Source organism: Hydractinia symbiolongicarpus, chromosome 1, assembly GCF_029227915.1.
Source record: "Hydractinia symbiolongicarpus strain clone_291-10 chromosome 1, HSymV2.1, whole genome shotgun sequence".
In the NCBI taxonomy this organism is placed as follows: Eukaryota; Metazoa; Cnidaria; class Hydrozoa; order Anthoathecata; family Hydractiniidae; genus Hydractinia; species Hydractinia symbiolongicarpus.
In genome coordinates this window covers 6,048,847-6,065,522 of record NC_079875.1, presented here as the reverse complement: position 1 = coordinate 6,065,522, position 16,676 = coordinate 6,048,847, and the positions used below count along the sequence as shown (strand labels likewise).

General features: G+C 34.6%; 2 protein-coding genes across 2 annotated transcripts; both read left to right on the top strand.

Moving 5' to 3' along the window:
• Window positions 1-5,268: 5,268 nt before the first annotated feature.
• Window positions 5,269-6,324, top strand: LOC130644337 (uncharacterized). The gene has a single exon (XM_057449936.1). It carries the CDS (start codon window positions 5,269-5,271, stop codon window positions 6,322-6,324), a length of 1,056 nt encoding a protein of 351 aa, XP_057305919.1.
• A 4,213-nt stretch (window positions 6,325-10,537) lies between these two features.
• On the top strand, window positions 10,538-15,524 carry LOC130634148 (uncharacterized). The gene is made up of 2 exons (XM_057444599.1): window positions 10,538-10,759; window positions 12,315-15,524. The coding sequence occupies exon 2, from the start codon at window positions 12,323-12,325 to the stop codon at window positions 14,843-14,845; it is 2,523 nt and encodes an 840-aa protein (XP_057300582.1). The 5' UTR covers window positions 10,538-10,759; window positions 12,315-12,322; the 3' UTR covers window positions 14,846-15,524.
• The last annotated feature ends 1,152 nt before the right edge of the window (window positions 15,525-16,676 follow it).

The window sequence follows — 16,676 nt, the reverse complement described above, 5'->3', positions numbered from 1 at the left end:
AAAAGATTGTTTTACAGGGGTGAAATTAAACAGGCTACTGGCAAAATTGTAGAATCCTCCTGTTTAGTCATTGAGCAACAAGCTTAATAATAATATGAGTATTTTGTTCAAACTGGTAACCGAATTACTATTTTGCGCCAAGAAGGCCCGAAAAGGGAAAACAAAACAATATTTATTACCATATAGAAGTATAGAAAAAATACAAATTATTTACAAGGCAGAAAAGATCAAATAGAGAGCTTTTCCAAATTTGAGTTATGTAACTTTTATAATGGCAGATTACCGCCAATTCTACCAACCGCGTCCGTGACACTCACACTTCACATAAATCCTAGAAGATCAGGATTTTGTGTGAGCTTTCAGCCTAGCTAGAAGCTGTGTGTTCCACAGCTAATTACCGACTTAACACGGCACTTAAATGATGGTTAACTAAAATATTTCTGATCATTTTCCAATTTTTATGGCGTCACAAACAACTCATTCTAACATTACTTTCACAAAAATGGCAATTACAAAACGATTGATTAATGATAAATCTATTAATTTTGTTAATAATCTATTATCTTGTGTTAGCAGGGCACGCGTTTTGGAGAACAATAGCGCTGATCAGGCTTATAATAATTTTTTTCAAACATTCAGCAACAATATTGGCAACCTTTAGTATACAAATTATTTTCAAACCATTGGTTAACCAAAGGCCTGTTAAAATCATCTGAAAATAAACAAAGCTTGTATGAAAAGATTTTGAAACACAGAAATCTTGATAACGGAAATAAAAATAGATATTATAAAGAATTGTTTGAATTGATTAAACTTACTGCAGCGACCTATCAAATAAACATTAAAATGATGTAAAGAAAATATGGGGTATAATAAATGAAGTAATAAAAAAACAAACGTAAACAAAGAAAAATATCAAAAAAGAAAGCAAATAAGCTTTACGATTTTTTTTGAGATGCTAGATTTTAGGTCAAATCATTTCAGATCAAATGTAAGAAAATATAACTTTTAATCTTTTCTAATGCTAATAATACATAAAAATGGGAAATGATGAACTATATGAAGAAGAATTATTTGAAACGAAGATAGTAATGCTATCAACAATCGAAAAAAGCTCTAAAAACTCCATTACTATATATATTCAACATTTCTTTATAGCAGGGACATTTTTCTGAAAAATTGTAAGAGCAGGTGAATTGAAAACTGTGTTGTACGAAAGAAAAATATTTTTTGACCGCAAATAATATTCTTTATGAAAATCAAATTGGTTTTCAAGCTCGTCATTCTCATGCACTTGTTAAAATTCGATCATGTGCAAAATATATTGGACTAGCGCACATTTATACAAATTAGGCCCCATAATCACCCCCCCCCCCCCAAAAAAAAAAAAAAAAAAACCCTTTAATCAACCTTGACCCTAGGAAACAATGCCGGATAGGTACAGTCTCACCTTTGTTGAGGGAAAAGGTTTTTTCTGGATAGTTCCAACATATATTGCACGTGATTGTTGTTCATGAAATGTCAAAAGCATTCGATGGAAATAAGTATATGCTAGGAATTTCTATCGATCTTAGCAAGGCATTTGACACTGTAGATCATAACATTTTATTAGAGAAACTTTAGAATTATGGTGTCGAGAACTCATTCATTCAGTGGTTTAAAAGTTATTTATCTAACAGAAAACAATATGACGAAGGAAGAATAAATTCCAACACAATTGTTGTTCAATAAGGGAAAGGATACTTAACGGAGTTACGCGATAACCTAAGAAGAAGTTGCAGAGCTGATATAACCGTTGGCTAAACGATGGAGACCGAGAAGAGTATCAAAACTGGTTACCAACAAAAACAAAGTTGTTCGTAAAGAAGAAATTACAGTCGTCAACAAAGACCACATCGGTTAATTGCGACCATTTTCTTAAGAAACTGTTCGGTTTTTACATTTGTAGTTAATCTTATCCTGTAATTGGAGGAGTGTTGAGCAAACGAGACATTGTTTTTTGTAAAAAAAGTTCGTCTTTTATAACAGTGACGCTTGCAGCGAGACCTATAATCAATATATAAAGGGTTTGTCGGGCGGGAACAGGTGACTATGTTTGAAAACGAAAAAATTTACAACGTGGAACTTTTATCTGCTATAATAAACAGTTTAAATAAGATCTTAAAAGACGTTCCTCGAGTAAAATGCCAACTCGTCTCCAAAGCTTCTTTTTTACTTTTTGATATACGCGTGCACTAGCCACATATTACAATGCAAAAATTAAGCCTTTGGAAAAGATATATTTCTTTTTTCTGGGAAAAGATAATTAAAATATGAATTCGAGAGCGAAAAAACAGCAAACATATTGCAGCATAGGTTATTTTAGAAGGTTCTATAATTTCTATAACTTTTCCGTTTCCGGGGTTTTTCTGTTTGTTTAACAAAAAATCTAGCAAAATCGGAGAACGCAAATCAAAAATCCGAATACCGTAATGCTCCGAATAAACGCCTGGGGCTTTTTATTAAATTTTTTGACATCTTGGAGGGGCTTCTATTCGAGGGGGGGCGTTTAAAAGAGGGGGGGGGGGAGGGCGTTTATTAAATTTTTTACACTTCGTCTCTTTTGCAGTTTTTAAGGATACCTATAATATATATCTTCACAACAGAAAATAAAAGATATTCACATGTTTTAAAGAATGAACTTCACAAGCGAAAAGCTAAATTTCCAACCTTAAACCTAAGATTTAGGAAAAAAGTAAGTAAGTAAGTAAGTATACTTTTACTATTGTCTCGCAAAAACACCCTTATGAGGGAGGGGCGTCTATTCGAGGGGGAGGTGTCTATTCGAGGGGGGGGGGGCGTTTATTTAAAAAATGACTGAAAAGGAGGGGCGTCTATTCGAGGGGGTGTTTAATAGAAGGGGGCGTTTATTCGAAGCATTACGGTACGCGCTTAGTAAAAAACCTTGAAAACATTTTCATACAAAGCAGAAATAAAGGTTAACTGAACAATGTTACGTGTACTTCCATAGAGCATTCTGGCTTTTGGCCTGATTGCAGAGTCTTCAAATGTGAATAATCGACAAAAACTTGGATGAATCGAACCAGCGCAAAACGTAACGGACAACATTGTTTTTCAGGAGGTTTTTTCTTGTTGTTTTAGTTTACGTCATGAGAAATGAGCCTGCATTTAATTCACATAACAGTGAAAACATCATTATTTTTCACAGTCTGAATATTTTCCTTTCCGACTTAAATTATGAAGAAACTGAATAAACATACAAAATGGATGTGTTTAACTTTTACAATAACAAATTTAAAAGTTTCTCTTCTCCTAACAACTGATGTTGCAGTTTAAAAATTTTACGAGGACTATTTGTTCCCAAAACAACGGTCACCGTTTTGTTCAGGTTGTGCAATCTGTAAAATAGATAACGAAGACAGAAGAAGCAAGTTCGGACAATTCGTTTACAGAAAAAGTTCAAGTCAATACGCTTTATGTGTAAAGAAAGATGATTTTTTATCTTCGCTGTTTATTCGTATCACAAAAGTCGAAAGAAAATTGTTAAAAATCTCAATTCATTTATCTAGCGAATCAATATTATATCAATATTATCAGAAATACAAAAAGATGTACACTAAATTATAAGTTAGAGCTGTAGAAAATTTAAGCTAACGTTGTCTCTATACAAAGATTAATATGAACTCATATGAACAACGCAAAAACATTTTCAGTTTGTTTTGTTTTTTCAGTTTTATTCGAATGATATTGTCGAACGAGACAGTGTTCTTAAAAATACCAATCTCATTTCCAGAGCGTAGAGTAAGCAGGGAAAAATTTGGGATAACAGAGACCGAGGGAATTTGAAATAATACGCGCTTAAATACCAAATGGGCTCCGCTCTATTCGCTTAGCTCCGCAATAACTCTTTATAAAAACATTTTCAGCACACGAAAGCATTTGGAAACCATTTCTGTTCAATAAAGGCTGTTACATTTAGTCAACGCACGGCATCTAAAAGGGCTCAAAGCTAGCAGTAGCACATGTTAAAAATATTCGTTTAACAAAGTTGAGTAAGAAAATTGTAGCGCCGCAGCTTAGTGGTTATAACTCTCACATTTTTTTGCGGGAGACCAGGGCTCGATTCCTCTTGGTGGTTGGTGATTCAATATGGGCAAGTGAATGTTACCATAGCCCCGGGTTAATCCAATACATGTGAGGGAATTTGGGGAGATGGCGCACTGTGTGAGATGTTAGATATAGCAGGGAGTTGTCTGGCAGAGCCCGGACCCTAATTGGGTCTGCGTAGGTTGAAATGACTATTAAGTACTAAAAATAATAATCAGAGCATATCCCAGGATAATTATGAGGATAACCATGTAAAGTATGCACTTCTATCTATATAACATCAAATGGGAGCGCTTGAACGTTTTTAAAAATAATTACCTATTTTCTTAAATAGTAGAATGACTTCATCTCAGAATGTTTCTTCCTCCCAAATTTTATACAAAAACTTATAACAGATAACTCGCTGAACAAAAAAGAACATTAATTAATTTCAAATTTGCAATAACGAAGGCATGATTTGATTAAGAACTTAACGAGTAAATTCAGCGTGTAGAGCTTAGGTACGAAGTTAAAATATATAATAAAATCTGTCCCGGCATGTATACATATCACGCTCGACCACACTTATGTTATAACAACATAATAAAATGTTGTTTACGTCAAACATCAATTACTCTAATAAAAGAAAATATTAATAAAAACGTGTTTAAAGTCATGTTCTGAACATGCGAGTGCACTTGATTGCACAGTTTTCTAACTTGTACCGCTATAGCGCACATCCTATTGAAGACTGTTAAAACATGTCTAAAATCATTTTGTATACAGCCCAAAGTGTCAAATTAAACAGGTTTCGAAATTCCAACACTGTACCACACGACATGAAATAATTTCAACAATCACAGCCTCGTTGTGAACAAGACTAAAAATAGCAATCGTGCTCTAAATCATTAATAAACACCCTCAATGAATTCGAATAATCATGATGGTCACGTAAGCATTTATATTTTTATGTCAACACCAAGCCCAAATCAGTGCTCTACATCAGTGTGTAGAGCAATTTGATTGGTTAATATTTTACACGTAAAAGATATTTAAGGACAGGCGTGAGAAGAGTGAAGGATAGTGAATGGAAAGAGTAGGACTACGCGAAAATTTTAATATTTTTCATTAAATATTTTTTATAATATTTCAAATAATTACACGGCTGGACAATAAAATTAAATGGATTTGGAAATTGCAAAGACGATTCAAGAAGATCTGATCAACGGTACTCTCAAGTCTCATTGTTTACAAGTTATCTATGAATTAAAAATTCACGAGATTTTAAACCAAAATGGTGGCTTCATGTCGTCCGTTGATATTTGCAAGAAAATCGAGAGTAAAAATATTAAACCTGGATACCTTCAAAGATTGTTGAGATATATGGCTTGCTTTGATGTGGTTGAGGAAAGGATGAATGGAAAAGACGTTGTTTTCAAAGCAACTGAAGTTCTGAAAGTGCACGAAATAACACGTGGTTTTTTGTTTACTTGTTTATCTCCACATCTGATGGAGCTACTCGATGTATCAACTGGTGAAAAACCTTTATTTGAGCATGTTTGCGGGTGTACTATATGGAATTACATGGAAAATAAAACCAATGAACATTTTAAAAACATTTTCACGAATACTATGGAGTATTTATCGGCTGAAGTAGTAAGAGACGTATCAAAGATAAGCGGCGTAATAAAAAACGCAATGAAAGAATCTGGCGTTATTATTGACGTTGGAGGGGGATCAGGATACATGATGGAGGCGCTCAAAAAAGAGCTTCCACATTGGGATTGCATCAACTTTGATTTGCCTTACGTTACCGAGCGTAATAGACCACTACCTGGAGTGGAAATGGTGGCTGGTGATATGTTTAAAGTAGGGAGTATTCCTAAATGTGATGTTATCTTAACTAAAAACATTTCCAATGACTGGAGTGACGCTAAGTGCATTGAGATGATGAGAAACTTTCATAGCGCGCTTAACGATGATGGTATGTTACTATCCGTCAATTATTTTATGCCAGCTCCAGAAGATGAAAATCGATCATGGAAGATAAGATCCATGGATGTCAATATGATGATGGTGTTTGGAGAAGCACGAGAACGAACATACGCTGAATTTGAAGACCTACATCGAGAAGCAGGATTTCGTTTGAACAAATATGTTCTAATTGGGCCTGAAGACAGACAATGCGGGTTATTGGTTGCTACGAAATCGAACTTGAACTACCGACAAAAACATTAAGATATTTTTCTTCAAGAATAATAAACTATATTATTGTGCATTATTTTATAAGCGATGTCTATTTCTGCTTTCGTTTGTTTCACATTTGTTGGACTGACGGCTAATAAATTCTCCTAAGATCACCTAACCTTTCATTGGTGTTGTGAATTTGCTAACAAATTAATAATTCAAAAAATAAAAACGCTTATTTGGTCACAATGTTCACTTGTAAACACATATTATACATATATTTTATTGCGCACATATAACTTTATACAATAAAAACGCTTATTTGGTCACAATGTTCACTTGTAAACACATATTATACATACATTTTATTGCGCACATATAACTTTATGCAATTTTGTGTATTTTTTTTTCTTAAAAGTTTTATAGTCTATATATATTTTATTATGGTAAAATACTGTGTTTTAAATGGATGTTTTTCTCACACAACAACGCTAACGTCAACAACAAGCTGCAAAAAAGGGCGAAAAATGATGTTGTTAACCCTACTCAGGCCGGGTTATACGAAAGGAGTGCAAAAGAGCCTTACAACCCTTATAAGTCATAAAACTTAGTAAATAAAATAAGAATTATGCCTTAAATGACTGTCAGCTATAATAATTTTTCAAAGAATCTATTATTTGACACAATTTTTAAAAGATTTTAAAATATACAAACTACCTACAATCTTGACATTTTTTGAATGATATTGACCGGAGACAAGGGGTTCGCCCGTCCTTTTTTGTCGCATTGTGTGCGTCTTGCTACTTGCACAGCTAAGCTACCATTTAGCGTGACGACAGACAGACGTATACGGGTTATATAATATAGACTAGCCGGTAACCCGTGGAAAAATCCACGGGGTGGCCCGTCCTTTATATCATGCATTTCGTGTTTCCGTAATACGACGTTTTTCTCGCAGACAGACAGACAAAATACGGCTATTATTAAAGAGACTGGTCTTTGCCCGTGGAAAAATCCATGGGTTCGCCCGTCCTTTATATTTACCCGCAACAAAGTGGATCAAAATATATCGCATTTGATATTCGTGTTTCCGTTACATCATTTTCTAACTCAGTGGGGGTCCGCGCAGAGACAGACAGACGACGTCTATTATTATAGAGACTAGCCGGGCGCATAGGGATAATACACTTTTAAAACTTTCTCGTAGACTCTGTTTAAAAAAAACACAAGAAAAATTCCGTTGTTAAGACTGGGCTGAGCGGTTAGTCCAGGTAAACAGTGTTACACATTCGTACAGCCGTGATTTCCGAGAAAGTTTAAAAATGAATTATCACAGTTTGCTGATACCTTAGTACAGTTAAACCGCTTGAGAACACGCGCATAGGCATAATAACCTTTTTGCAAAAAACAGTCTGGTGTTAACACTGGACTAACCGCTTAGGTCAGTTAAACAGAGTTGAACAGCTGTAAAACCTTTTTCCGAAAAAACCTCATTGCAACTTCGGTTACAATGAAAACACAGGGAACAGCCTGTCTTTACCCATCCAGCTAAAAAAAATTCTCAGCCATTTTATGTACAGAAAAAGTTTTCAGGAAAATAATAAAAGATGTTGCTACCTAGCTAACAGCATTTAGAACAGTCAGGATAAACACCTAATTAGGCGGCATGACGTAATTAGGCGAGTCGTTTAGTTAGGCGATGTGATGTAGTTTAATTAGGCTACCCGTAGTCTAACTAGGCGAACGAAAATTTTCTGTTGTAAATACGTCAAAGTTATTGCGTTTCGCACTACAATTTTTATGTGAATCAAATCTGTCCACTTTGCAGATAATTTTGACCAATTATCGTCTTATTTGCATCGCGCATTGGCAACTTATGGCCCAAACCTCGTGCAATATTTGTTGTTTTAAATAGCCATTAAATATTGTAATGTCTTAACTAGGTTACATATGGCCTAACTAGGCTACAATGAGTCGCCTAAATAGGTGGTATGCCCTAATTAGCCTACCGTCGCCTAATTAAGCGTTTACTGTAGCATAAGAATAAAGAATATTGTTGTAGTCACATTGTATTTTTTATACTCTCAGCTAGCTAAATAGCTACATCCTCAACATAAAAATAAATTGGCTAGGATAAAGTGCTCTTATGCCATACAGAATAGTAATAAGTAAGGCTGTAGATGGCTAGATAGCTAGCCAGCAAAATCTTCGTTCTTAGCCAAAAATCCAAAACTCGTGCGTTTAAGATCTGTGCGCAACTAAAAAACGTGACAATATATTTATTTTAACATTGCGAACAAAGAGAAAACTAATATTAAACAAGAAGCCCTGCGGCTTAAAGATTTCCGCCATTAGCAATAATGTGAAAAAAGATATAGAATCGTGACATACATGTCACGATTTTATAGCTATAATACATTATCTTTCACCAAAAATATCCAGCCTCAAAAATTCCTCTTTAAATTAAAATTCATTGATAATTAATTAGTTCTGCTGAATATAGATTTAGTCTACGTGCTTACAAAGTTGTAGTACAGAAGGAAATGACGTAATTATATAACATCAAGGATGGTGCATTATAAGACGATTTTCATTATGCTACACTGCACGAGCTTTAACTTTCGATTATAAACTTTAAAATAAAGTAATTTTCATTGGATAATAAAACAATTTGTTGCACTGTTAGGATTTTTATTGGCTTAAAACTTAATTTAGCCTCGTTCTCAGAAAAAAAATCTGTCAAAACGAGGATTTAAGCTTTAGCCTGGATAAGTTTTAGGCGTCCAGGCTCTGGGCTGTCTCTATCTATCTATTTCTCGCTCTATCTTCCCAGGTGATATTAAAGATTCCGCCTTCGCCGGCGGAAATAAAAAAAATAAAAAAGTCAAACAGACCTACAAACATTCCACACACCGACTAGTTTCAAAATCTAATTGGCCTTCGTTCATTCAGCCGCAAAAATCTTGGATTGTTTTTTTAAGAGTTGCAGCATTACTTTCCAACTCAGCGGGGGGCCTGCGCAGAGACAGACAGACGGAATACGGCTATTATAATAGAGACTAGCCGTTAGCCCTTGGAAAAATCCCCGGGTTCGCCCGTCCTTCAAATTTACCCGTCGCAACAAAGTGGATCAAAATATATCGCATTTGGTATTCGTGTTTCCGTAGCATGATTTTTAATCTCAGCGGGGGGTCCGCTCAGATACAGATAGACAGACGCAATACGGCTATTATTAAAGAGATGCTATGATCTTGAAAGTTGGGAGACTTACAAACAGTATTAAAAAGAAAATTAAAAGAAAAACAAGTAATTTTAATGACATCATAAGGATCGAAAATAATATTTTTCCTTTTCTACGATAATACAGCTATAAAAATTTAAAAAATTGCTCCCATTTGGTTCTGAATGCCTTACTGTGGAGAAAACGGTGTTTCCTTGATAAAATCATTTATTCGTAAAATCCGTCGGAACCTGGTAAAAGATAAATTCGTTAATTTTAAAATAATGTGCGACACAACGAAATTGCAATTTTTTACAAACACGAAGGATGCTACACCTCTCCTGCGATGTAACGCACAATTCATTCATAAAACTGAATTTACATTGTATGAAAGAACCTTAGAACATGCATGGAGTGCTAAAAATAGTGTGACACGTAAACGTATCAACACATGCATTAGCGTTGTTCACATAATTGGCATTAACAACTTGCTTGATGACGTCATTTAATGTTACATATATAACGGCCACTTGTTGTAAAATACTTTTTTTTCTGATGATGACTTGAACTATAGCCGAAATATTAGAAACTACAAAATTATCTTTTATCAAAATTATAAAAATATACTATAAATACATAAAAATGGCTACAGTAAAAATGAAAAACTAATGGTGTCACTGGGATTAAACATAACGACTTTCGAATATAATATTTGTTTGATATTTATTTTATACACCCCAATATATCGTCTTAACAACAGTTTAACAACCACCTGGTAATCACCTGATAACCACCTAATAACCAACTGATAACCACCTAATAACCACCTGGTAACCACCTGATAACTACCTAACAACCACCTAATAACCACCTGGTAATCACCTGATAACCACCTAATAACCACCTAATAACCAACAAACATACAATAAATAAACAAAAAAATACAACATTACACAACACTCTCACAAAAGATTTAGACGTGTCTTTCAAATTTGAGTCTTACCCCCGCCTCTAATATACAATACCCTAAAAAAATACATAAATTTGGTTTTATCACAAGATGAAGCGACAGATAATGTTGAAATCCCAGGTTAATGCTAAGAACACAGATGTTAAAATCGGAAGACTTTTGTAACAGTCTGAGGCGAGTTAGCTTATGTCTGCCGGGAAATTCCCGTGTCACTTATGAACTTCCCTCCTTAACTAGCTTCAGATGTTTTGTTTCAAGACGTTTAAAGTGAAAGTAGGATGTAATTGAAGAAGCAGGTTAGTTTACTTGTTTTGTAGAACTTTTTAAAATAATTGATATCGCTTGACCGTCGTGCGCGATCGATAACAATCGAACAAGTATCGCATAGACATACATATCTGTAGATACATGGTATACGTTTTTTTAAGAATAAAAAGCGTGACTGCTATAAAACGAGTTAAGAACGTTCGAGCCGTTATTAAGCTTTGAAAGAATATGTAAGTTTTCGATTAGACCAAATGCCTGGGATTTTGCTACGAAAGTCAGTCTCTAACCTCCTGAAAAATAATTCTTAAAATATTTCGAAATTAACAGAAATTTGTAAAATAGACCATTTGACGCATAAAGATATAAGCCCCGGATGTTAAAGCATTAGCGTCTTAATAGCATCTTACAAACTTTAAAAAAAGAGTATATTCTCGCTTTTCTGATATGTCAAATTTAATATTTTGATAGAGAAACCATTTTAAAGGAACATTGAGATTCGATCAAATTTTAACACAAACTCCTTCAACACTAGGCAGGAGTACCAGCATAATTTTCACCATAAAATCGGAATAGCTAAGGTGGGAAAAATTACGCTGGGTCTCAAACTATTATTTTGCGGTTAGAATACTGATCGTGCTTTTTGATTGGTTAATTCTATTGTTCTTGGCTCACGTAGTCAATATCTGGAAACCTTTGTTTTAAATGCGAATGGCCTCACCCACCCGAACAAATATAATAAATTTTTGTATTATTTAAAGATTAAGATGTGACTACGCCCACCTTGTGCTTATTGGTTGATTATAAATCAAGGTTTGCTATGAGGTGGATTGGAATTTAAGGGATTTGCTCTGACATTTACTTGCGTCTTAACTTTCGTCTGAAGGAAACTGAATTTGATATCCTTGAAAAAAGCTTAGTTAACTAGGCTAATTTACAACATACCAATCTCTCATAATAGCAAGAAAAAGGAAGAGATAAAGATTGTTAATGAAATTAGTTGTAAATCCTATTAATAACTCCACTTAGGGAGGCAAAATAAATTAATCTAGAACTTTATTCAGAAATTTTGTTCTGTCCGTTGCCATCATTATTAGAACTCGAAACAAAACGAAAGAATGTATCAGGAAAGTATTTTATTGCTGTCTGTGACATCAATATATAACAAAATGTATTAATACTTAAATCAAATTGCGTTCCGTTGAAAAGTTCGTTATCGTGAGAAAGGTTCGTTGACATACACATAAAACCAGCAATAATAGTAGTCCAATACAAAACTAAAATCCACAGAAATACTTGCGCAACTTTTTCTAGTTAAAGCTGAGAACCAAGTCTACCGAAACCTGAACAAAACAAATATTAATTATGTACATCAGGTTGTCAATTAAACAAAAATAAGTTTAAACCAAGTTCGGCGTAACATAACAGCGTCAACAGGGTGTCCAAACGGGTGGGTTTACTATGCTTTGGGGAATTTGAACAGTTTTTGGTTCCAAGTAGCCCGTGGGAAGAATAGGTGCAAAATACTTATTACTCCTCAACGTATAGGTTTTTACAGTTTTTATTATAATTATCTTTATTATTTAGAACACATAATGGCAGAAGGCGTGGATGTAAACAAATTACCCCAAATTTTTAAATTTCTGAACTTATCCCCGTTTTGGGGCTTTGATGTGCACGAGGTGAAAAATCTGAACTTGCATCTCGCTTCAAAACTTATTTTTATCTGCAATAACTTCTTTAAAGAAGATTTTAGCCGTATTAAAGGTCAACTGCACGAATCTAAGAAATCTTGCATCACAACAGTTGACCACGTATTGTATCAAACATTCTTAAATTGTACAAATTACCGATGTGTTTATGGAGCAGATACAGTAGAAGATGGAAAAGTTACCTATACTGACAATCTAGGTGAATTAGAGATATTTCAAACAGGAAGTATTGGTGATGGTCTATTGACTGTATCCTCGGATATAGACATAATGGTATCATTCAACAAATACATTGCAACTGATCAAGTTGGGTGTCAACACAGTCATGATGAAAACGTCATTGTACTGGAAAAAGGAACTACAGATGCTTTCGTCTACATTCCTGAAAACCATATCATGAACAAGATAGTGTCTGCTGAGTCAAACGACGTGTTTGAAAGACATGGTCCTGCATTAATGCAAGTGATCAAAGAAGACAATCATCTGAGAGGAGATGTGGAAGTAGAAGTGACATGCTGTATTCCATTAAAAGACTGGCCTACTGTTAGTCACCAATGGTTTTCTAGATCAAGGTCTGATTGGCCAAACTCTGACATTGTTAAAGAATGCAGCCAATCAAAATGCTATATTGTTGCGAAGCATTACCCAGGGAACGATAGCAACACGAACGAATGGCGCTACTCAATGTCTGTTGCTGAACGAATCCTGTCACGCAGTTTTTCTGAAAGACAGAGGGAAACATATATAGTGGCAAAGTTTATTTTAAAAACAAACGTCTTTAGAGAAGGAGGCCTGTCATCATATCATTTAAAAACAACAATGTTCTGGTTGTGCGAGGAGATTCCAATGAAATCTTGGGAGAAGAAAACAATTACAGAAAGGGTAACAATGTTGATAAGCAAGCTTATGGACTGTCTTTTGCAAGTAAATTTGCCCAATTTCTTTATACCCACTAGTAATATCATCAGCCACTTGACACAAGACACCATACAAGGAGCTGTAAGTAAGATTCGAGAGATATTAAGTAACGTGAAGGCTTCTCTCATTATGAAAAAGATTCAAGGGATGCCAAGATCATTAAAGTTACCTTTTGAAATAAGTCAATTGACACTGTGGAAAGATACTGGAACAGAAAAAGATCAGCTTATTTTAGAAAGAATTTATTGCAACTACCTTTACTGGGCGTTACTTAATCTTGCCAATAATATGTTTGATGATGCAATGAAATCATTACAAGAAGTTCCATATATTACTGAATACCAACAGTCCGAAGCAACAACAGCATTTACCGCATGCAACAAGAATTGTAAAGAATGTCAGCATATTTCAAGTATCAACGAATCTTCTTTTGTTACCATTAACACATTGATATCACTGGCAATTGGTGAACAGGAACCGTATTTCTTTAGTGCATACTCAGACATTAACTTAGCTTGCGAAGCCTTTGCAAATACTGTCATGGTGCTATTTCTTAAAACTGAACATGCGAAATTGCTTGAGAGATTAATATCTTCAGTTAAGCAGATCACAGTCGATGATACTAAGGTCGTGTTATTTTGCCATCTATTCTTGCAAGTTACTAACCATTCCAACTATATGATCAACCAAAATCCGTCTATTTACAACGAGGAACGGGACAAGCTCTTCCAAATGCTTCATTGCGTGCAAGAACAGCTTCAATTTACACTTGTTCATAAGAGTATATTGGCAGCATGGGCAACCTATCGCTCAAAGTTGAAGGAGAAGGTTACGATAGCATATTACAAGCGATATAATTTGGATGCTAATATGTTAATCATCAGTTTAGTGTTAAATTCATGCCTGCATATGATGAGCGATTCCGATCCCAACAACTTTCAATATTACAATCTCAGATCTGCTATGCTTATCATTCTTTCAAATGAAACAAACGCAGCGAAGGAAAGCTTATACTTCGGTGTGTCATTAATTACTTGTTTCGTGGTTATGGCACGGGATTTTGAAGGTTTGAAGAAGCTCGTTGCAATGATAAACGACCTCAGTGAATGGAACGGAGAAGAAGGGAAAAAATTGTTATTACCTATTTTGACCGAGCTGGTTAATTTTGTCCAAAATCCACTAATAGCTTCTGAGAAATGTATCGATCAGTTGGCACAATCGGCAAGCTCCTTATCAATTGCAACAAGAAGCTTAGAGTATCTGAAAAAGTATTGCCAACATGTGTCAGACCAGTCTGGTTTGCCATACCTATACGCTACAATAGCTGAACTCATGGCTTCAGAAGACGCTTTTTCATTAGCAAAACAGCTCATTGAAGAATCGTTTGTTCTACTTGAAGAAATACAAGAGACCCCACCAGAAAGTATGGTGGCATTGCACAAGGAGGTCAGTCAAAAATCTTCAGGTGTTCAATCTAGCAGTAACTAAACCTGAAACATTGACTAAGTCCAAAACGTACGAGCTTTAAAAACACTTTGGCTTATTTATTCCGCGAACCAGGCAACAGATAATAACCATGTTGATTGAAATTGAACTGTTGTAAAAAGTATAGATCGTCTTAACTTTTCATGCATATTAACTGAAACGCTTCTGGTTGTTTTATTTTTTTTTTAATTTTGTTCCTTGTTTTTTAATATGTTTATACTTAAGGTTTTCTTAACATACGTATTTAGAAGGTCCGAATTTTATTTTACAAATGTGTTTTTATTTTGATGACACATTCCAGCAGCAAAAGATGCATCGGCCTTTCAATGCATAAATATATTAGCTTTTAGTCAAAAACTAACTGCCGCCCCATACTTAAACTTGACATCGATTGAGTATCCTGGGATTTAAAACAATGCAAAGTTAAGTTTCATGGAAATTTAAAGCAAATTTTATGTAAGAAAATTTCATAGAAACTCGATCAAAATATCTCAAAAAATTATAACGATGTTGTTGATGTTGCAACAGCTTTTTGTATAGCTTTAAATAGCAGTTATGGTGATGAATATATTATGCAATAGAACACATATGATATTATGTGTATCGTCTTTGCAAATCAAGGGAGCCTTTGACAATGTATAAGTATATATACATATATTTAGAAAAATGTTGTTTGTCTGTATTTTTGTTATATTTGTGTATTCTACAGACCGCAATATACAAAACCTACTTCATGAACTGTGGAAGAAACTATATGGTAAAATATGATATGATATGTCAAAGTTTTGTATTTGTTGATACGTTTTTAAAATGCAAAATAGATCAAATTTGACATGTTTAAAAAATTGATACTTAAAAACATTTCAAAACGCTCTATTATTATTTTTGTTGACTTGAAGAAACATGAATAGTTGCTTGACGTAAAGTTGTATCAACTTTGCAAATTGTGATTTTTTCCCCATTAATGAAACATCAACTTCACGCCATTGGTAGGGTGCAAGCATAAAGGCAAAAATTAAGATGAAGCCATCGTTGAAATAAAAGCAAAAAGTAGCTGTAACACTGATATAAACATCTAATCCAAGTTTTGCGAAATCTTAATTACATAGCTAAAGGTAAAAAAAGTTGCGAAATAAATAAGACTAGTCGTTAGCCCTGTTAGCACCGAGGAAATGATTTACACTGCAGGGCGGAGGGGGAAGACTCCGAAATGAAGCTGTGCGCAACCATTTTAGACTAACAGTACGGGTATTATTATAATTATCTAGAGACAGGAAAAAAGGTGGAGCACTTAGTACAAGTATGCTTCATGCCACTAACTCTCCTTCAACAATAGTTTACGAGTATTGTATACCGTCCATTAAGATACAACCTGGCGTCACCTGTCCTGGAGAAACTGACATCCGATAATTATTTGACGAATTGAGTTCTCGTGGTGAACTGTGTCACAGACCTATGTGCATATTTATGCTGAACTTCTGCTGAATATTTACATTAACAAGAAGTACCGCGACAACGGTTTAAAGAAAGGACAAAGAATACAACAGCATATTGTAACCCCATCCTAGCAAAACAGTCACTAAAATTTTTAAATTGAGCGAAATAATACTCGTCAAAGGTCCAAAATCGAGCCGCCACTTTCATGATTAAAAGAATGTTGTTGAGTTTTGCGCAGAATACGTGCAGTTGTTTTAATATTGTTTAGACGTTTACTCAGGTTTATAATGCATTCATAGATGTAACTACCGAATTATATTTAAACTAGTCAGTGACACGTGGAACAATCCACGGGTTCGGCCGTTCTTTTTTTACCGCATTGCATGCGTTTCACTGT